The sequence below is a fragment of the Vidua macroura genome, chromosome 2 (assembly GCF_024509145.1).
Source record: "Vidua macroura isolate BioBank_ID:100142 chromosome 2, ASM2450914v1, whole genome shotgun sequence".
Classification (NCBI taxonomy): Eukaryota; Metazoa; Chordata; class Aves; order Passeriformes; family Viduidae; genus Vidua; species Vidua macroura.
In genome coordinates, this window is record NC_071572.1 from 65774207 (window position 1) to 65797394 (window position 23188).

Here is a 23188-nt window from a genome sequence, read left to right on the forward strand (position 1 = left end):
GCCCATAGGGCTCCTTTAAGGATGCTTTGCCATGGACTAAAAGAGACAACAGTTCAGCATCTTATCTTGTGACCACAGTCCCTCCCAGTTTCCCCTGGGGCTAAGGGTCCAGGAACAGAGATCATCTTCTTCTTGAAGACAGAGGGCATCACCATTCCCTCTTCAGCTTTCCTCTGTTCTTGTCATTCTTGGTGGTTGCTGAAGCAGGTCTCTTTGGGTCACCACTGCATCCCCCTAAAATGCAGTTTCTATTGCAGGAGAATTTGGTTCAGTCTATGGCTAACAAGAAAAGTCCAGCCAAAAGCTACTCCATCATCTCCTCCTACCTAAAAGTTTCTTCTTCTAACCTCTCAGGTCCCGGACTGTCTCTTTTCTACTACAAATCAAGGAGGAGTAATATTTTATAAAGCCTTCATTTCTCAGGAAAGGGTTAAAAGTTCAGACTCCCTGGGCAGCTGAAATCTCTGCCCAGCACTCTGGACTCTTACACTGGGCATCATCCCCTCCCTTTCTCCTTCTCTGCCGGCAAATTTCTAAGTGCCGTGAGGCTCTCTGTCTCTTTCCCTCTGGTGGGGGGGGACAAAGGCATCTTCACTTCTTTCTACCCTTCTGTCCGCAGGAGCTGGCTCGGTTTCAGACCTTCAGCCCCTTCAGCCTACCTGGACAAGGCCGCATGGCTTCCCCTCCCCCACCCAGCCTGAGGCTGGGCTGGGGAGAGTCTGCACTCTCTGAGGACTAAAACTAAAGAGAGAGTTCCCCTGAGAGTTCTTACTTTTAACCCCCTGTGTTCTCAGAGGTGTGTCCATACTTTCAGTGGTCACTCTAAGTGCCAATATCCAAACCTGACTACTGATTAGTTTGACCCAACTTCTTAAAAAAAAATTCACTTCCATGTCAAACCACAACAAATACCAAGCTGGTTCTGACTTCAGCTGCCTTTAATTTTGTTTTATGGTATGTATTTGACAGAACTTCTTAAATGAGCATGAATGAATTGCTTTACAGCATGATAACACACTGGTAATTAAGCAACATTTGTTGAGAAGAAAACCTCTTCAACTACAGTAATCTAGCAATTGAAGTTGTAGTAGCAGCTCATTGGATTTCTCACTACAGTATTTACCTGTTCAGGTGTCTGGATGTTTAAAAATCCTGCAGGCCCTGTGTTGTTTGGGAATGGTGGGCTAGAATTCTGCCTCAAGCCAGGTAGCTCAGAACTGCATTCTGCTTTTGGATAGGCTCATACAGGAGAGTTTAGTTTTTATCTTTGTTAGCATCACTTAAAGAACTTTGGAATATATTTGGCCTTGTCTCAAGGGAAGGTCAAAAATATAACTGCAGGCTGGTTACAAGCCTGATATGAGTAGCTTTGGCACAGCCCTGCAGAGACAGTCATGGAGCATTTGCCTCTGGCTGACAATAAGGGCTCTTTAAATTAAGCCAGCTGATTTTTCACTGAGCAGATGGTAAACAGTCACATGAACTTTTCCACCCACTGAGCTGTGGGGTTGCAACAAGCAGCCCCAGGGCAGGAATATCGGACAGTAACACTACTCCTTCTGTAGTGAGCATCTAACCACAGCCCCAAACTAAATCCAGACAGAGCTAGTGGTACCTGCTCCTATTTGCAGTGAATGTTGAATTCACACACTTAAGCTGGGCAAGCTGACAGTTCTGTGGCAGTCATTCCAACTCCCTGAAGAGCAAGGTACAGTCAGCTCTCAAGAGGTAGCTGAAAAACTTTCCAACAAACCATTTTTCTTCTGGAAAAGAAGGATTGCTAAAAAGTAAATATTCAATGGCAATGGGTCAATTTTAAATGTGTTGTATTTTCTTAGGATGTGTAAAACTAGGATGTGAGTTGTGGATTTGAAATGATCTGATCTACAGTGCATACAGGCAAGCTTACTAGCATAGTATGGTTTGTTCCAGTTGAGTCAAACATTTATTAAGCTCAATCCTCAATTTAATTTGTGATGTACTGACAATCCATTGAGCCTCATTGTGCTGTTGTCTCGTGAAGTGTGATGGATATAAAGACTCTTAGAGAACCCTGGCCTCCAAAAGTGTAGCACAAGCAGGTCTGTGTGCTAGGCTAATGCAGAAAATGAAACTGGCATTTTGCAAATATAATAGATATATATTATGCAAAATAATAGAGCTTGGTTTGGTGTGGTTATGGGTCTTCTGAATTGTCCTCTTTTTTTACACCCTTAGAATTAAACAAAAGTAGCATTTTTGTGCAATGTGCATGAGCCATGAAGGGTCAGTATTATGGGTGTGACTGTGTGGGGATGTAGGAGACCTTAACTTTGCACTGCTCTGCATTACTGTATTGTGTGGAGTTGTTTCTGCTGTGTGGCTTTTCCTTAGGTGTGTCTCTGCCACCTAATTAGAAGAGTTGGTCAGCGCAAATAGTGTCTACAAGTGTTTACAGCCTTTGAATGTTTCCAAATAACAGATAAAAATCAGTAGGTATATGTTTAAGTAAACACTCCTTGAAATTATGTGCTGCTTTTTTTGAAAGAGTATGTGCAGGATCATAAACTATCTACTCATTTCACTCAACACAGATAACTAGTTAATTTTTGAAGTCTACAGTGTCTACTAAACATTTAAAATTTAGAAAATATGTTGGAGTGCTGCACTCTAAACCTTCCCTAGGATGTTGGGTGAATAAAAATGGAGAAATGTTTTTGTTTGTTGGGTTTGGGGTGTTTCTCTGCACCCCACACCCAATTGTAACTATAGGCTTTAATAAGTTTTATTTTTGAGTAAATGGTGCTGGATTGATTCTCTATCAAAAGTCATTAGCCTGTACCTACAGCAAGCTTATCTGCTACCTAACCACACAGCCAGATTTGTCAGGATGTTCTCCTGTTCTGGAAAAGCAGTAGGGCAGTGCCCACTGACTACTTCTGTTGTGATTGTCATGTCCAGTCCACACTTCAGCCAGTTCTTTCACGTAAGAACACCTGAAGAACCCTGTAACATGAAAGCTGTTTCACATTCACATATATGAAAGAAAATTTGAACCGTTTCTTAAATGAGAAGCACTTTTTTCCCCAGTTTCCAAATTGTCTAAATTCTGCTCCCACTGAAATGATTGGGGGTCTTTCTTCAATGGGAGCAGGACTGAACCAGCCATAAAGCTTTGTCAAAATCCACATCAAGCATTCTGAACTGGGAATGTGCACATACAATAAAAATGTCACAAAATGGCTGAAGAATACAGCTATACTGAATCTGTGCAGATGGCTTGCTCCGACATTTACTGGAGCTGTGACTGTTTCCTCTTTTTTTTCTTCTTTCCTATGTCATATGTGCCAAAACATCCCACCACACAGAAGTCAGCTGTCTGCAGTGAGTCACTAATCTGCTTGTATGCAAAAGTGAGCAACAGGCAGAGTCATTATTTCTGCTTTGTCCTTCGAAGAAATGCTCAGTTATACACCAAGCACTGCACTAAAGCTTTCATTTTAGGAATGCAAAGAGGGGAATGCACAGTTTGCTTTTATTTGGGGAAGAGATTTTCTACCTTTTTTTTTTTTGGCTTTTATGTCTGTGGCCTCTAGCACTAGAAGTAAAGCATTAGCTTAAAATGGATGCTGCTTTGTGGCATTCCTCTTGGTCTTAGCTCTGGGGTTTTTTTGGCTCAAAGCATTCAGATGCTTGCAGATTTCATGCTGTAATGTTCCAAGGATCATGACCTAAAAATACAGCACCTTCCTCTGAGAGATGCCGAAATGCACAAACTGTTTGTCCTGATTTTGTTAGGATATTATTGAAACGTCCTCAATTTGATCAGATCCTTGAAAAAAGGGAACTTTTTGAGAGCAAAAGGGGCCTATGCCCAGAAATTTGGAGGAAATGCAGTTATGGTTCATTTTCTTGCCTGCTGCTTCTCCAGGCAGCTGCCACTGGCCATAGCAAGTATTCCCAGGAGGAATCCCTACTGCCCTCAGTGAGCACTATGGACAAGCCAAGGATTAAATCCTCTGGCTATTTCTGAAGTGCTAGGGAGAGGAATAACCATGTAGAATATTGCCAACAGAGCAAGATGAGTAGATGGCTGTATAATAATGTCAAGTAAACTAAAATTAAAAGCTTTTTTTCAGCTTTCTATAGGAAATCACATCTAGGGTCCATTGTCTAACAGCAAGACTTTTAGGTTAGTTTTTTAAGTCATGGATTTTCTCTGGATTGAATGTTCACAAGTGGCATTTGTTCAAAGTCTTGGAATACTTGCCTGTTGTCCCTGTGAAACAGGTGTAGCCCAGCTGGGCGTCCTGTCAGCTCCAGGATGGTGACTGTGCTTACACTGTTAAGGCAGAGTGTGGATTAAGTTTCTTGTGGAGTCAGAGGTTACATTGTCAGATCCAAGTGTGAACTGTTGACTTATTTAGCTATTAGCCCGTCTTATCTTTCAATGCATTTATGGCCAAAGGAAATTCTAAGTGTCACTGGGCACTGTCTCACAGGAGTAACAGCTAAAAGGGAAGGAAATCCTTGCCTTGCCTTGCCTTACTGAAAGGCAAGATTTGGCTCTACTAAAGTCCTTGGGTTTTCCACATGGAAAAGTGGCATTTTGCAGATACAGGCTGTAATGTGGGGAAAAAAAGAGATTAAAAACCCAGGTTTCCCTCTGTGTGCAATGCTTATCATCTTCTGAGTTTTTCATCTTAGTTATTCTGCTTAGACTTGCTGACATTGGCTGTCTGTCATAGTGGTTGTAGTGGTTTGTATGATGCAGGTTGAGCTGTAGAAATTGAGACATGGGTGATATGTAACGTGTTGCTTCTTCCAAGCACCTGAAAAAACCACTAATCGGCTAAGTAAAGAATAATAGCAAAAATGTCACAAGAATCACGTACGTCTGTCTTCTTGTGGAACTGGTGGGAATGCTTGTTTCTGTTGATGTGGATGAAGTATTTGAGCTTGGTATCAAGAAAAGCTTAGTTCTTTCACTTAGGCTTTTGCTCAAACTCTCCAAGCTTTTTCATTCCTTGTTTTACATTTTTGTTGCACTGACACTAGACTAGTCCTCTGTGATACTCAGGAAGCTGTTGTAAAATTTGCAGAACACTTCAGTAAGTTTGAGTGAATATGGCCTCTTCTGTTGTACTTTCTGGTGTTTCCTATACAGGTTCTAGTAAAGCTGTTCAGATTCAAGCTGATGTTGCATAAGATGATCTCTTGCTTGGACTTTATTTGGTTTGTTTTTTGACTTCTAGATTTACGGAACTTTATTAATCTTTCTCCAAAGTTTTGATTTTTTCCATATTAAAAAAGAAGTAGCAGTAAGCCACAAAGCCAACATGGACAAGATATTAAAGTTTCTATGCCTGCCTCTGGCTGGGTTTTAGCTTTCTCTCACTAATTCTCAGTATTGATCAGATAGCCTAGTGTCTGTGAATGGCTTTCACTTCCTAAGACTAAATTCTTCTTCCATGTGCTACACACTTTACTCTTTCTTTCCTTGTGTATGGAGTCTGAGATGGCAAATTGCAGATGTTTAAGTAGATTTATCCTGATTGCACATTCCTATATGGTTGCAGTTGTGTCTCAGTAGCTAATGTGTGTGTCTGGTTCCTTTTAAGGATAAGGAGGAGTGAAAAAAGCCAGTATTTGTGGTGGGTAGAATCCTGTTCCAGATGAGCTAGAGATGGCAAGGACACCTGCTTGTTAGGCTCTAAATCATCTTGTCAACATGCACAGCATCTCATTTCTGTTTGGGCTGGTCTGTTCTGAATTAGCCTGAAGACTTACTTGTCCACTGTATCTTTGGAAATAAGATTTTGAAGTTGAGTTTCTGTAAACTCCCTAAAATTTGCTTAGCATTGTGGAGATATGCATCTCTTATGCCTATGTTGCTATTATATCACTGAGATGCTGTGTAAACACTGCTCAGCAGTAACTAAACCACTAAAAAAACACTAAAGTGTTTCCAGCACTGCTAAGTTTACTCCCTCCCAGCCAAGCCCAGTATACATACAAAAGAGAGTATATCTTTAAACAAGAAAGAAAACCCCCTGTTTTATTGTATCGCTAGGCTTTCCTAAGGGTTTCATTCCCCAAAGTGCATTGTATGCACTTAAACATTGGGAGGTGGTAGATTGAACTACAGCTTGCTGAAAGCCTCCAGAGTCCCTTCAGGCAGTAGGTCAGGTTTTGTGCTTCCCTGAAAAGTGGCAACTTGTATTATAGGAAGGGGAGGTTGTATAGTACATAGTGTGACTGTTGTACTCATTTTCAAGCTTCTAATTAAAAGTATGTATTATTAATGTTGTCTGTAGGTTCATTCCAGTCTCAGAAAAAGAACATATTCCACAAAATTGTAAGCAAATTTAAGCACAGAAAGAAGCTTAATGTTCTGGACACAGGTACTGGTGTATTGCTTAAGGTTTTCAGCTGCCTTCTTTCTTAATTCAGTCTTGGAGAAATGCTTCTAGACAGAGACACCTCAGCTCTCTACTCTTTGATTGCTTTGGTTCCTTATTTTCCCTGTCTGCTATGATTCCATTGCCTTCTGGCTCCAGTTGATATTACCTTACTCCAGTATGATGCTGTTTAGTTTTTACTTGGCATCTCCCTTTAATTACAGTTTCCCTGCTCCAGATGCCATGCAGCAGAGCTGACAAAGCAAGGACAATTCTGCAGTTGGCCCTGAAAACTTTTATCTTCTACAGCTCACAGCTCTGTAGTCCTTAGGTTGCTCTTATCTGCATTCTTCTGTATGAGTGACCATATTATTTTGCCAGAACATTTTTGCATGTCCCTATCTCCTATTCCTATGATTTCTTGCTGTCTGGAATTTTGCAGACCGCAGCTGATCAAGGTGTAAGAGCCTGGTCAGGATGTAAGTGCTTATTTCTGCACCAGATCTCAGAAATACCAACATCCAACCCTGCCTCTGTAGAAATCTTAAATCAGCTTTCTGTTTGCTTCATACTGAAAATACCTTCTGCAGTTTTTTATGTTCTGGACCTTGTATACCCGCCATCCACAGTTAGCTCTCTAAAGTCTTTTTCTTGTTACAGTATCATAATCCTGCACAGTAGGAACTCAAAACTCTGAAGGGCATTTTTAAGTGTACAGTATGTACAGGATTATAGCTTAGCCTGCTTCCCTGGGCCCTTTTTCTTTTCTCATCATGTTGCCCACATTGTTCAAGTTATGCCCAGGCTGTTCCTCTGTTCCACAGTGGTGTTCTCTCCTGCATTGTTCCTGTCATGTAGAAAAGCCTCTCTGGTTCTTCTTACTTAACTCCATTAATTTTGGCTGGTTTCTTCCCCCCCCCACGTTCATCTCTAAGATTATAAAATTGGTTTTCCCAACTCCAGTTTCCCCAGCTACCTTTATGGTTAATATCTTTTCCTAAGACTTGGCCATGTAATTTCCTCGCCTTTCTTGGTGCTGTATTTTCTGTCATCTCTGTTGCACATGCACTATTTTCCCACATAGACTCTGCTTGCTTTTCTGCATTCCATGGTGCAAATAATTTGAAATTACTTGCTCTGTCTTGTTGTATTTGTACAATGAATATGTTGTGGCAGTTGCTTATGAGAAGAAACTATCTTGCTTCCATGTTGGTGTAAAAAAGGCATCATACATTAGCATAATTTTTGACTTCGTTCGATTTTGTTTCTGAATTATTAATAGACCATGTAGACAAATTATTAAGAAAAATGGATGTTTAAATTCTCCTGGGGGAAAAGAAACAGAAAGTATTTAATGGATGATTACATAAAGAGTAAAAAATACAAATACCTTAAAATCTGCAGATAAAAATGTGGGTAAACAAAATGTCCAATTTGTTTAAAAGAAGCCAGCCTGTTTTGATACAAAGTGAAGTGTGCACTATGATCAAAGATTCAACCCTGGCAAGTGTTGAGTAACCTGGCCTCATTCCAGCACAGCACAGAGGCATGTCCTTGGAAGTTAAGCATGTGAATAATGTCATAGTGTCTAAACATTAAAGATGTGTCTGTGCATTTGCTGGGGCAGAGCCAGCTTGCTAAGTTCCTCCCAAGACTAAAGCAAAGACACAAACTTAGGAGCCTTACACTGCCCACATATAATCATCAGAGGACAGGCAGTGGATGTCTGTATATTGATGGGGAACTGCATTTTCCCCTGAATTACCAAGTAGAGAAAATTTGGAGTCTTGCTTACTCTGAAGTATACCATTAGTGATTGAAACCAAAATGTTGATCAGCAAAGTGCAGTGTAGGCATGGCCTCAGCAGATGCTGGACAGCCTCTCCCTCATGTGCTTACTACAGATCTTCATCCTCCATCCAGGAGTTCCTAGGCAACAGACCTTAAACCGTGTGGGTGAGCTGTCTCATATTCTGCAGCATTCAAGATGGGAATCCCAGAATCTTAATTTCAATTCAGATAATATTTATTTGAGCATTTTGTGAATCAAACAATAAGTGAAAATTTCTACTCCCTTTTGTGGTTAGTCTATACTTGTGGTGAGTCACAAGTCTACCTAATGTGCGGTTTTGGCTTTTATGAAGTTAATTTTGCAGAAAGAAGGAGCTTGAATGTTTGTATAGCTGCAGAGGAGACACTTGGAAGGATTGCTGTCAGCAGAGGTCATGCTGGCTTCATGTTTTTTCATCTTGAAAAATGTGTGTGCTTGTGTGCATCTCTTAGGAGTGAAGGAAAAAAAGTGCAGTAGAGGCAAATTTAATGTGATTGTGTTGTGTTGTCCATGTGTCTCTGGTATGAAAATCTGAGTGAATTTTGACCACATTGTACATGGCAGCACCAGTGCACGTCACCATGTTAAGAGTTTGCAGCTGCTCATCGAGCAGGGTACAACCCAGTTAAACACCAGTGAAATGCTACAGAGAGCACGCAATAATGCAACTGAGTATGTCAAGAGATACATCTCTTCCTTAGGAAGGCTGACAGAAGCCCAGCTGGACCCATGCCTGTTTGGGAAAGTTAACACTCATCTGGGAGTTTTATTTTTCTGCCACACCAGAAAGGCTTTCCAATGGGAAGCAGTACTTAAAATAACAAGTCACAGTGATTGCATCTTTGCAGGTATAGTTAGTGAGCTGTGCTGAGGCTCTTGCATGAGCTGTGCTGGTGCTGTTGCATGGTCTGTGTAGCAGCCAGCTGTAACACTGGCCTTGGCACAGGATGGGGAGAAGAGAGGATGAACACATACACTGGTCTCAGCACCAGCTCACACATGAAGCAGCCTTGTCACTGTGCCTGCTCCTACAGCAGCTCTCCCACACACATCAGAGCCCTGTTTTGTGGGGCTTGCAGCCCAGAGGGAACCAGTAGCTCTTGTGCATTTGGCAGCCATTCTGGTTGGGGGAGGGCTGGATCAGGACAGGCTCCTGCAGCAGAGCTTCCCGCCCAGGCGGCTGTCTCCTACACCTGGTTTGACCATCTGCTGCTTTGTATCTCTGCTTGTTAGTCCCAGTCCTTGCTGCATCTCTGTGTGCTGCCTGGCCCCAAAGCAGTATTGTAGCAGTGTCCTATTGTCAGAAGAGCTGCAATTTCTGCCAGTTCGGTCTGCTCGGCATCACTTCCTTGGTGAAGTGGTTCCGTAGACACTGATGACTTGAAGCGATGCCCTGTCTGGCTAGATTTTCACTGTTTGTCTTCATAAAGACAATTAAATCATTACAGCCCACCTTTCTTCCTTGATACCTGCATGCTTAGACTCACAGAGCATTTGCTCTCCACTAAGTGTGGTTAAACTTCTGCAGCTCTCTCTCATAAGAGGCATCACTAAAGAAATTCTTTAAAGTCTGTGTTTTTTTGGGGTTTGATCTGAAAAGCTCATCTGAAAAGCTTTGGTGTGGTGAGTCAATTCAATTGACTTCGTTTTTCTTGTTCACAAAGGTAGGGGGGAAATAAGACTACATATACTCTGCATGCCTGCAGAATAGGATAAACTGTTTGTGCAAACCTTTAACAAACCTAGCTGAGGAAACCATCTGGCATAGACCTCTGGATATGTCCCTCTCAGAGTCATTTCTGCCACTGTGGCATAGGCATGCCTTAAGACCCACACCTTCATGACATATTCTCAACTCTGCTTGCAAAGATAGCCCAGTCGTTCTGCCCATGCCACTGTCATGGAGAGCTGAGCATGCAACTACCTGTTGGCAGGACTGCACAGTAACTGCAGAACCTCATTTCATGTCTAGTCAATGTTCCCCTGAAAATTAGCTGAGTTCCTCTTGGGACAGCTCTTGAATGCAGGACAGCGTGGAAGCAGAAAGGATATCAAATGGATTAAAGAAAACTACAGGGAATTAAGCGTGGCTAGCCCTACCTTTCCTGCAGAACAAAACCAGGTCCTGATTTGGAGCATCTGTATGGATATACCTTTGTCACTTGAAGCAGTGGGATGCTGTTCCTCTTGAAGAAGGTGCAGGAGCACATAGTTTTGATGTAGAGTTGTTGAAATATGGGCTCCTTTCTCCTCTAGAGATCAGCACAAAGGGTCTTGTGAGTGAAGACTTTGTGTGATTTCTAAGTTTTATGTCTGCTTGAATAATACTCTGTAAAGAAGTCAGTGAAAATATTTCTAAACCCAGTGTCCACTAAAACTGATAGAGAAGAGAAAAATATGCTCTTCCCTTCAACATTCACCCTGCACCCACACACACACAAAATACTCATTGTTCACCTTCAATCCTTCCTTCTTCAAGACTATGCAACAATGTTGTGTTGAAGTGATAAAGAGCTTCTTTTAGAGCTAGAGGAGAAAAGGAAAGTAGATGACTTTCAAGTCTCATTTCAAGGATTACAATTAAAACTTCGGAGAGGGAATATAAAACAATATAAAAACATGGAGAGGGAATATACTTACTGCATCTGAGCTTTTACAGCCACCTTCTGCTGCTTCTTAGTCAAACATGCCAACATCATATACTCCTTATGGCTTCCACTATTGCCTATTTTACCTTTCAAGGTTTTTTTTCTCTTTATTTTTTGACACATACAATATGAGAAGGAAAAATATAAAAGGGAACCCTCAGCTGTAGTGATCAATCAAGTTAATTTCTAGTGACTTGACATACAACACATCTAATTAAACGCATACCAGATCAAGTCTCTTTTAATTGTATGTTGTTCATTGTTTGAAATCATGTCTTATATTTTTATTAAATGTAAAAAGAAAAAAAGTGAGTTGTAGTACTAAGATTAAAAGCATTATAAACTCAATCAAGGTAGAAGTAGACAGCAGTGTCAAAGTGCTAATTAGAGCAAATCAGAATTAACAGATAGTGTTGGGACTACAACCAGACCATTACATTAAAATATAATCAATGCTTATGAATTCCCAAATAAGAAATCTGGAGGGAAAGCTGCCTATTTAATTATACATTCCAATTAAGATCCTGGTCTTAATGCACAAAGCTTATCTGAACATCTCACTGTTGGCCCAGTTGAGTTACTTGAAAGTCACATTTGCAGTCATTGGTGCTTCTACTTAATTGGACTCTTACAGGGTGGATCTTTTCCTGTGCTTTCTCTTGAGTGCTCTTTACAAAAAAATCAGTTTTACAGCAAAACTCTGGAAAGGTTGGCAGCTAGAGCTATGCACTTTAAAATGCTAATTAAAGCAGTGTGCTTTTTTTCCAAATAAAAAACATGCACAAGTTCAAAAGTGTTTTACAAGAGAACATAGGTGAATTAAAATCATAAACAAAGTTTGGAATGTTTCAAATGTTTGTGCATGTATGTACTAGATCTGATTGTATTCTTAGACAATAAAACATTAAAAGGTCCTTCCCATTCAAACAGAAGAGCAAAGGGCAACTGCTAACAAGATGAAATGTGTTACAGGTATTCTCTTCATCTAGTCCACATCTTCACACAATTAACAGTTTAAAAAGCCAGCAAAATATAAAGGTGTTATTAGCAACATCTTTGAATAGAACATTCATTAAATCTACAAAATTAACAATAAACAGAAATACACACTAACGTGAAAGGCAAAGGCTATGCAGACTGTTAGGCTGTTGTGCACAGCTCAGTGGGGCTGGAAGTTCCTGTGTGACACCACCAGTCTCAGTGCAGGAGATTGGAATTGTTAGTTCTTAGCCCTTCTTAAAGAGCTAGTTTGCACTCTGGCTTCAGTTTTGCGTGTGTAATTTCTGCTGGTCAAACCACCCAAAAAGTGACAATGTGTCTTAAAGTCTTTAAAACGGGGAGAAAGATTAAAAGAAACTGGAGGGAAGAGTAAGCTAACTGTAGACACAGTAACAGCTGTGGAAATATGTCAAGGAGTGTTGCAGAGATGGGATCTAACCTGACAGGGAGTAAAGAGAATAATGCATTAAAAATGCATCAAGGGAGATGAGGTGCAGGAAAAAATATTTGGGAAAAAATACATACTCATTCAGGATGGCAGTGAACTGGGAAAAAATACCTCAAGAACGTGGTGCAGGTATCTATCATGAGTGTTCCCAGTTTCAAAACAGGTTAGACAGGCACCTGTAAAAAATTTCTTGAGCATTCCATTTGCTACCTGTAGCCTCTTTCTAACCCTGGCTGACAGTGATCACAGATGAGGCAGGCTTCATAGCACTTTATCACCGGAGGGAAAAAGATGTCACAGATTGCCTTTATGCACTGGCAATACCCTTTGGGATCAGCAGAATGGCTTATTGAATCAATGCAAATTGCAAACAGTTGACTACTAAGCACTGAGCTCAGACTTTGGAAGCTTAAATATGTTTTGTGATTGCTGTCTGACCAATTTCTTTGTGAACAAGATTAAAATAAACTCTTTAGTCAAGTGAAAATTCGGGATCATGTTCCAGTTCAGGGTAAAAGGCTGCTTCAGAACACCACCACTGGAGCTGCTGAGAAAGATTTAAACTGTTCCTTTCTCATTCTCTGAATTTATATGGGCAGCATTTCTGTCATGGTATTCTATCCCATGCTTACTTCCTTTTTTTAGCATGCTTGTTTTCAGCTGTGGTCCAGTTATGCTTTTTTATTTGCAGCCTTTGGGGTGTTTTTTAAGGTTCATTATTTTGTAAAAGGCAGTATTTCCCTTTCTTAGAGGAGTTGATGTAGAGTGACTAAAGAGGTAAGACTACGATTTTAGTCAGGAATTGCTGAATTCTGCTTGTCAGTCCGTCTGTGAGCTAAGATAAGCTTATGTGAAGACCCTTGTTCTTTAAATACATTTTGTCTCTTAGGCACTTGCTGACATCTTCTGTTGCAGAATGTTTTATACAGAGCAATACCCTGCTCCTACTCAAGTGCCACTGCCAATCTCACAGTTTTCTTGGCAAATATTAGAAATTGAACCTTCAGTATATCTTTAAGGTGGATTCTGTTACTTCACTGCAAACATCTATGGCATTCAGGTCATATCTTGGCATGGGTTATGCTCTTGAGTACCTGTTAGGAAGAGTTTTATGCAGATGGATGCAAAATGAGCATAGCTAGTGGCTGAATTATTCTACATCTAAAGTTGTGTTTTTATTCTCTTCCAGCCATACTATTAGAAGACAGAAATTCCGGTGAGTCTGCCTGGAAGAATAAAATTTCTATATCTACCCTAAACACTCCAGAGCCAGCAATGATGCATGAGCCTTTAGTTGGCAGCCAGAAAAGGAAAGCAAGGAAAACTAAGATCACGCATCTTGTCCGAACAGCAGATGGGCGAGTGTCACCAGCAGCAGGGACACTGGGTAAGGAAATTGGAGTTAAAATTTCATTAAAACTGAATGGTTGGAGAAGGTTTGAGGGTACAAGCAACCTATCAGGGCAGTGTTTTTCAATTAGCTTGTTTTCTTACCTGCTTAGAATTGTTATTATTTAAAATACAGGTATTCATCAACTGGGAAATCACTGAGTCCGTAATGGCCAACTTCTGTTTGAATGACCAATTTTGTCTTTTCTCCCTGGGTATTTCACTCTAAGAACTGTGCACTCATGCAAAGAGAAATGGAAAATGGTTACCTTTCATAATTTGTTTCCAGCCCAGCAAAGAAATTGCACTGCACCTGGTTATAGGTTGTAAAACTGAATTTCATAGTATGACAGTTAATACCAGAGTCCTTGTTGGAGCTCTCCAGTAAGATAATCTTTCAGGACTACTATATCTAAAACATACACAAAAGCTCTCTTGCCTGACTGAAGAGATCAAATTCAGTTGAATGCAAAATCAGTAAACTGCTTCATAAACCTTAGTACTTGCTACTGCTTCTGACCCAGTAGCTTAAGTCAGAAGAGGTTACAGCATGAATCAGATGCCACTGGCAGAATCAAAGTCCTAAAGGTACAGGTTCTGTTAACACCAGACTAGTCAGCTGCAGTGAATTTATGGACTATGTCTGCACGCTTGACTTACTTTCTTTGCAGAGGAGAAGCCAAAAGAGCTGCCACAAAGTACTCTTCAAAAATCATCAAGTGTAGAAGCAGATTGCAACAGTGAAGGCTCCAGAAACACAGAGACAGAAGAAAATCATAGTATTACGTCAGATATGCCAGCGGTGTCTGCATTTTTTAGCTTAGCTGCTCTGGCAGAAGTAGCAGCCATGGAAAATGTACACAGGTATGGTTTTCTTTACTTCTTCTTGTCTTAAGTAAACAGTATGTAGCTGACAGCTTGTTCAGAAAGCATGTGAATAGCAGACTGTTTAATTTGGCCCGCATTTCCTCTTCCACAGCTTTATATCTGCTTTACCCCACTTGCTTAGTAGTGTTAAGTCTTCACCTAAATGATAATGTAATCTATTTAGCAGTTAGTAAAATGATCCTTCCCAGTAAGCTTTTGTACCAGTTTTTATATGTAAACAGGTTCATATGTTCCTTGATATCCTAATGACAGAGAATTATCAGATGCTATGTGTCAGATAACAGGAGATTTAAATAGCTACTGCATGCTGATCTGCATTTTCTAGTGGCCTAAAAACCTCAAATGATGGAGAGAATTTCATACATTTTGAGATTAATTTTTTTATGCTGAACATGGCTGAGGGAAGCTAACTAGTTATTCTTACTCTTTTGCTTTGCTGTGTAGAAGGCAATGCATCTGCAGAATAGCATGGGGCAGAACAACTCTGGGTGATGGAAAGCCAGGGTAGTCTGGGTTGGTCCTCTCAGTTATTGAGTAGGCCATCCATACAGATAAGGTGGAGAATGTGCAGGTTACTTATGGCTTATGAATCAGTTCAGCATGGTCAGACCTTTGATGAGAGTAAACCAGTGACAGTAGGTCCTCCTTGGCTCTTGATTATCCAGTGTTGTTCTTTCATGGAACTTACTGCATATGAAATCCCATCCTCTCCTGCAGTGGAAAATCATTGAGGAAGCATTGGGCCAGTTTGAAACCATCTCAGCCTCTGCAGATGCAATTTGACAGATTACTGGCTGCCTAAGCAACTCCTCAAGGCAGCAGTTCATGAAACCATTCACAACCTCAATTAACGGTTCCTCTCGTGGGCCCCATTGATGAACCCAGTCCTTTGTGTTCAGGCTGCACATCAAATGCTCAAAGGCATTTTAGAAGCTCAGGAACCCTAAAAGAAACAGATCTGCTGGTTCCTCTCTGCAGAAGCTGTTGTCTTGCTTAAGCAGTGTTGTTTTGGGTGAGAAGTGATTTCACACTGCAGTTGGGCTGTCTGTCATCATAAGCCACAAAATGGGACTTGTGGAAGTGCTGTGCTAAGCTGTGCTCTCACTCACACCATTATGGTCTCATTGACTGCCATTAACACTGACCAGAAATACACTAAAGCAACAGGATTTGCTCTGCTGTGGTTTTTCTTCCTTGTGCCTCTTAAGAGTTCTTGTCCTCCTCTTGTCCTTGTTGAAGTCAGCTCATGTTTTGCAGAGCTTTGTGCTTGGGCCTTTCTCTTTGAATCCCCTCTTATGTCATTATGTAGCTTGGGCGATGCAGCACCTTTCATAAGGCCTGAAAACACCAAATGGGCAAATATCCCACAACTGTTGGAAATGCCATTTTGTAACTGGGACGTGAAATGGGACGTGAAATGACAACAGGGGAGGAGTCCTCCAGTAGAAAGTTAGGCACGTCTCTCACTTGGCAAATGGAAGTCAAACCAGAAGCCTCAATCTTTTACAGGCTAGATGCTTCTCTGTTTTCTACTCTGTCAACTGTTGTTACCGTTTGTAACTAACTTTTGCAAATAGCCAGAAATGTGAAGAAAAGAATTGGTGGTTTGCTTGATGTGTTTCTTCAGTATCTGAATGTAATTTATTAAATAGGGTCATAGAGCCTTGGGACATGGAATCCTTCTGGCAGTGTGGTTTTCATTTAAAGACTTCTGCTTATCTTTATTTACCTTGTACATGCCCTTGTTAAGCATGTGAGTCTGAGGTGCATTTTGTGCCAAGGCCACTTCATTGCACTCCCCTTGTGTGAAGCAGATGGGTACCTCTGCTGGGAGTTTCTGTGGGGAGGTCTTAGCTGAGCCAGAGTGAGGTAAAGTGTCCCTGGTGTAAATGAGAAGCAGGCCTCAGATTTTCATTGCTACCAATGATAAATACTGTAACAAAAACAGAACCTCACCTCTGAGAGTAAATAACAGGCAGTGATATGCTCAGTGTATGTATTTTAAAAAACAAGCTGCAAAGGAGTTCTCCCAAGTCCATTTGGTACCATGACTGATGTTGATTTCCAGCATATAATTCTGGCACCATTTATTTTTATGATACCCTGTGCCAAGGGATCATTTGTAAACTAACACTGCTGTAGTAATGAAAGAGATGTACTAGGCTGATGTAGTCAGGTAACTCTGCTGATGAGTATATTTCTATATTGCTTAAAAGCTGTCTTTTGACTCACACTAACATGATCTGTGTCTCTGTGCAGTTACCTTTTGCCACACATGCTAGATGCTCTGCTTCTGAGGGCTGCAGCAGCTCCCTTGCAAAATGAGTCATAGCACTTGTGCGCTCTTAACTTACTCTTATGCTGTGGATTTTGCTTTGTGTAGTCAAATACCATCACATCTGTTTTTTCCTGCCTTTGCATTGTGATGTAGCTTGCCCTCAGGATATTGTGTTACTGTTGCAGGAACACCTCTGAAAGCAGGTATAACCAGAGTATTGTGAGCACCTGCAGCAGTGAGGAGTTACCATGCTGCCGTGTCCGTGTTGGGTGCTAAACCCTACAGCTGCTGCTTTCTCTGCTTTCTGGTCTGATAACAGCACCTCCTGTGCTCCAAGTATTGATGGGTGGCTTTTCTTTTCTTCTTTTGCAGAAATCAGAGGGCCACACCTCTCCCACATGATGGACAGCCAAATGAAATGTCTCAGGCTCCAGTGCTTATTTCCTGCGCTGACCAGTGAAGCTCCACTTTATTGTAAAACATTGTGCTTTACCTAATATCCTAGCCTTGTCTTTACCAAGGGAAGCTAGTCAGTCCATATGATGGAACTAGAGACTGCAATAAAGTGCTTATTGCTCTGAGTGGCCCAGAATTCGCTGGAAGCTAGATGTTAGCAACTTGGGCTAGGTCCTCAAATTGGAATCCAGTATGTAGGAGGGTGATATTGTCTATTAATGAACTGAAATGGAGTGGAATGATCCCAGAGCTTGCTTTCTATTGAAGGCTTTTAAACAGTAAACAGGTGGTTGGTGTGAAAAAGGCTGCCTTTACTGTTAGCTCACACAGCATTTCTTTTACCAACCAGAGAGTATGACAACTAGTTTCATATAATATCTAGTTATTCTAAATGAAAAAGAAAAAAAAAAAAAAACAAAAAAAACAAAAACACTGATGCACTGCACTAGTTACTATTAGATATTCTTAGTCATTTTTGTACATGAAGATTTAAGTTCTAAGATGGTTTATATTAATAGGTTATGCCTACGTTTATATTGTAGAATGAATTTAAAACCTGTTCCAGAGAACTCAAGGCAGCCTGGACTGTACCATTGTTAGATGTACCATTGTTAGCGGTGTTTGGGCAGCCACGTGGTCCAGATGTTCTGCACTTTTATATTTGCCACGGGAGTGGTAGAGTTTACTGGGAAAAGTTCTGACAGGCTACATTTGGGTTTGTTTCTTTTTAATTTAGCTTTGAATAACCAGGATGATGTGCATTAGAAAAAGGTGTGGTGTATGGAAAAGAAAATACTGCAGATAATTGACTTGTCTTTCATGCCTTGGAGGGTTTCTTTATTTTTGCATAGATATTTGAGCGACTTGGTGAAACTTTCCTGTAAACAAAAAGTACTGCAAATGCGTTTTTCAAAAGTGACCTTAGTATTATTTCACAGTTCTGAATAACATATAACCATGACTTTTCGATATGGTGTACACCAGTACACATACCTTTTACATTTTACAGACACTGGCATTGTTGTAGTTACTATGCACAGTCCAAATCAGCTTCAGAGTTTGCATAACGGGCCAATTACAGTTTGTGTTGGTAAAGTGGAAAGCTGTATACAGTTAAACTACAACTGAAGAGTAGCGTTTGACTGAATTCAGACTACCAAACAGATACATCTGCCAGTTGCTGTCTCTGCTTGTGTTGAATTTTTGTGTTTTGCTGTCATAAATACATCCCAAAAGCAGGCCAAGTGTATCACTTGGCTGTTACCTTCACTATTCTGACTTACACTATTATATAACCAAGCATTGATTCCTACCAATAGATGCAAAATGATCACTAGTAATTGATCTAAAGCTACAAATTCAACAGGGTACTTCTTCTATAGCACAAGATGTTTCCCTACTTTTTGCATTGTAGCACAACAATTTACCAAATTGGACTCCAGCAATAATTTTATATTATTCTTCGTCATACCGGCTGAACTTTTGATAGTATTAGATTGAGTTTGAAATTCTTTGAATTAAGTCTTTAAATGATGCAAGTTTACATCATTCTATCAGGCATTCTTATTTATACTTGACTGAATTGATAATGTGTTTTGAGGTTATTTTGTAACTAATTTGATGTAATAGCCATATGGACAGTAACTATTAATGCTTGCTAGGTTTAGCCTTTCATTGTTGTAGTTAAGTGAAAGTCTCTGTCTGGTTCAGTGTCAGGAAACAATACACAATGATACAATGTACCACAAGAGTTTTAAGAAAGGATTAAAGGTCTGACAAAAGGCACATAGCTGGGGAAGAGTCACTGAAACAGCAACATCAAGGATGAATGTGGTGAAAGAAGGGAACAACAGGAGAACAATAAAATTTACAAAGCAATGAGTCAGTGAAAAGGCTTTTTGAAAAATTCAGGTGACTAAATGTCTGAGAGCCCCTAGAATGCCATTGCAGCATATGGTGGTATTTTAAATAAGATTTTATTAAAGTTTTATAAGTTATTTTAACAAGACAGGAAAAATTTAAATTACTTAAAACTTGTGGGTCACAGCAGGGTGGCTTTTGGAGTTTTGGACCACTTTATAATTAGCTGAAATCCAAATATGTTACAGTGCAGGCCGTTCACGTTGACAATGGTACTAACTTATTTCTCTAGAAACCTTTAGAGTAGATATATTTTTGTCAAAGCACCCCATCCTTCCTCGATTTAAATTTCAATATTGTTCCTGGAGATATTTCTGTATATTAATGGTACCTTTTTTAAAAGAAACATAAAATTACTTTTTTCTATATTAATTAATATCTTACTTGATCTGCTTTTCCTTGACTTTCCCTTAGAGAGGGGGTAGGGTTGGGTCAGTTTACTGGATATGACTGTTTTCAGATACTTACAAAACATTTTGTAGATATGCTTAATTTTTAAGCGATTAGGCACTAAGAGTAGCAGAAATCCTGCAAAGCTTTATAGTTCACTAGGCATTTGCCTTTGTTGGTTCTCTGAGTGATGTCTTGATTTGAGTAGCTAGAATTTTCCCTGAATCTACTAGAAGGGGTATCAGTATTTTCAGGTAACAAAGTCTGTTAGCACAACAAAAACTTCAGACCAATATCTTACTGTATTGGGGTTGGGTTTTTTTCCCTTGTTTGTTTTGTTTTAATTTTTATTAATTTCAGCTGCTTTCCTTTTGGAAAATCTCATTGCTATTGTGTGTACTTCAGTATACCAGCAAACACTCTTACTTGTTAACACGTTGTCCACAAATGCCTCTAGACAAAATATTGTTGCACCTTATGTATATCTCAAGCAAACCAAAATATGATGCTTTCCTGCTTTGTTTATTCTGAATATGTTGTATCATACTTTACTGAACCCATTTTAACTTAGCTAAAGCTATCAATATTTATGCATTTCACATTATTTTCTGGATCTGAACCTGTGTATAAATCTTCCTTTAAAAAAAAAAAAGACAAGCATTTACTGTAGTTGTCCTCTGTGACTTATCCATGGGAGGGGGGAATCTTGTCTCAAGTGTAAAATGCAGTACTGTCCCAGTTTTCCTTGGCTTTTATTTATTTAGTCATCTTTGCTATTTCATAGTTCTGAGGCATACAGAATACATTGTCATAGCTGAAGCTACAGATCTAAGAAGCTGGGAGAAAATTACTGTAATGTCTTCTTAATTGTTCTAGTACTGTATACAAATATGGGAAATATGTTCTGCAGAACATTTGAGATGCAGATTCTTATCCCCACAGTAGACTATTTTCCACGTATTAGAGCAAATCAATCAAAACTTCATATCTTACAGGTCTTTTCTGACTAAATTATTCTGAAAACATCTATGGAGATTACTTAATGCTCTGCTTTTGGCAGCAACTACCCCTTGAATGTGCTGTGATTTCAGAAAAGAATATATTTATTTAAGCTCTCTGAATGCTCTTTTATACTAATACGGTATCCCAAAGTCAGAAGCAAGAGATTTCTTGGTAGTTTGGGTTTCTATTTTATAGAATTGTTGCATGACTTTTGAAATTAAAGTGATAAGCATTGTTGGAAAGGTGCACAAAAACAAGGGACTGGTAGAAGTGTGTGGATTTGTGGTGTTTAAATTCCAGCTCTGGTCTTTATTATTTGGGTGAAAGCTGCCTTTGTAGCACAAGGCCGAACAGCATTCTGTAGTTTGTATCAAGTAGAGAGTTGTAAGTCACATCAGTACAAAGGAATGCCTTATAGTTTGGATGCTGTCTTTTGCAACAGAATATTAATTGAAGCAGTTATAATTTCCACTGCCTGTTTAGCTACTGTACAGATACTGAACCAACTGAAAGCAAGTTACAGACATGGGGGCAGCTAAGAGTATGTAAGGAAAGCTGTCCTTTATTCTCATTATGGCAACAAAGGGGAATTAGAAAATAATTTAGATGTCTATATACTGGGGGGGGGGGAGATGAGTGTGTGTGTGTGTGCACATGTGTGTGCCTAAGTGTGTACATTGTGAAAAAAAAAAACTATGTAGGAAACCAGAAACATGATGGGTCTACAAGACACTATAATGTATGTTGACCCTTTTGAGTGCGCTCCCTTTTTTTTGAATGCTGAGTCTAATATGGCTACCTCTCCTAAAAGACTACTTTTGTTAACTTCATTTGCTTTCAGGCTTAATAATGTAATCTTTTTGGCCATTGATACCATTTGTATATCGTTGTGTGCTTTATTTTCCAAGAGCAACATTTATATAGTGCAGACACCATAAAGGCTGAATATACAGTGGGAGCCAAACTATGTTGCTGGAGTGTTTTTGTTTAACCTCTGCCACAGTCATATGGGTTGCAAGACGGGGCCCACTAGCTCTGCTTGATTCAGTGAGATCAGTTTATGCAAGAGCAGAAGATGCAGTTCTTGAGGGGTGGTGGACTTGTGATGTTTCCAGAGGTGTCGAGTAAGCCATGTGCTGTTCTTGAAACAACTTCTGGAGTTTACATTTGCAGTCCTGATTTTGCAAGGAAACGTAACTGTGCAACTTGGGTGTTGTATACCCTATGTTATCCATTAGATGGTGTTTGTTTGATAGGTTGTAGAGCTCCTTTGCCATGTTTTGCAATACTCAAGGCGTTCTCCTTACCTTGTACATATTTTTGAACTGTCAACTACAGCTGCCAGGATGCTGAGGCCCTTCAGGACACTGAGTGCCATGAACAAGTACATACTTAGGCTGTGAAAGGGTTACTTGCCTCCTCCCCTGGATTCCCCAAGAAAAAGGCACAATGAGGTTTATGCTCTCACTGAAGTACTACCATAGTCATTTATATACTCAGTATTCTGTACTAAATTGGCAGCTTTGAAGAAGCTTATAAGATGGATGTCTATTTCATGTTCCCCCACTAATGCTTTGATGGCAGAAATCTAGGAAGACTTGACATGAGATCTCCACTCAGCAAGACACCCAGGCTTAGGCTGGAAACCCTTCTTCCTTATAGGCCGCATTGTTGTTGGCACTGTGACAGTGTGGGAGCCCCGATCACAGACCACTATGCTCTTGGATTTAAGCCTGGGCTTACATAATGTTCCTGGGGGAGCAGCACATCATCATGACCTAGGGCCTTCATTAAGGTGGAATTTTAAATATTGCTGCAAATAGCTTAACATTTCTGGAGTTCTTCCAAAGAATTATATTGTGGTTTCTGGATCTTGGCTGTTTAGCATATACCAGCAGACCTGCGCTGTACTCCACTGGAAAAATCACATCTGTTCAGGAAAACTGACTGGGCTCCTGAATGTAATGCTCGTCTGCTCTTTTCAGCTCCAAGGTGAAACCTTGTTTGCCCCTCAGTACTGCTATACTCCAAACAGGGTTTGAGTCTTTGAGAACAACAAAAGCAGAAGAGGCATGTACATGCATGTGTCTGCATGTGTGTATACATACACACATGCACATCGGAGTGCAGTGACTTCCAGCATGTACTCTGTACTAAAGTGTTCCCATGTTCACGCACAAAACAACTTCGAAGTTTTTCAGACTTCCTTGCTAGATTTTGGTATCTTTTCTTCAAATTACACAACATAAGGTGTGAGTTTCAAAAATCACACCTGAAAAAAACACAGATCCTGCTGACCTGGATGCTGCAAAAACCTTCTTTCTCAGCAGTGCTTGCTTTTAATAACCAGTATCTGTTGACAGTGTCAATACAACTGATTTACTATGATCTTTCTTCTTTAAGCCCAATCCTTCAACTTCTATTTCCACATGTATTTCCACTGAATTGTGACCTAGTATATAGTTTTGTTCCCTCCAAAGTTTGGTGTAAACATGCCTTACAATAGTTCATCTCCATCAGGGGTATAACAGAGCTACTGCCTTCTTAGTTGTGTGTAGT

At 40.1% G+C, this 23188-nt stretch overlaps 1 protein-coding gene across 5 annotated transcripts in view; it reads left to right on the forward strand.

Annotated features, from left to right (window-relative positions):
* BBX (BBX high mobility group box domain containing) overlaps window positions 1–17453 on the forward strand; it is a 135119-nt gene extending 117666 nt beyond the window's left edge. For all 5 annotated transcript variants that reach the window (XM_054001710.1, XM_054001700.1, XM_054001692.1 and 2 more), the window contains 3 exons: window positions 13496–13693; window positions 14367–14559; window positions 17234–17453. In XM_054001710.1, the coding sequence (XP_053857685.1) occupies window positions 13496–13693; window positions 14367–14559; window positions 17234–17321 (479 nt within the window). In that variant the 3' untranslated portion in view covers window positions 17322–17453. The remainder of the gene's footprint in view (window positions 1–13495; window positions 13694–14366; window positions 14560–17233) is intronic.
* The last annotated feature ends 5735 nt before the right edge of the window (window positions 17454–23188 follow it).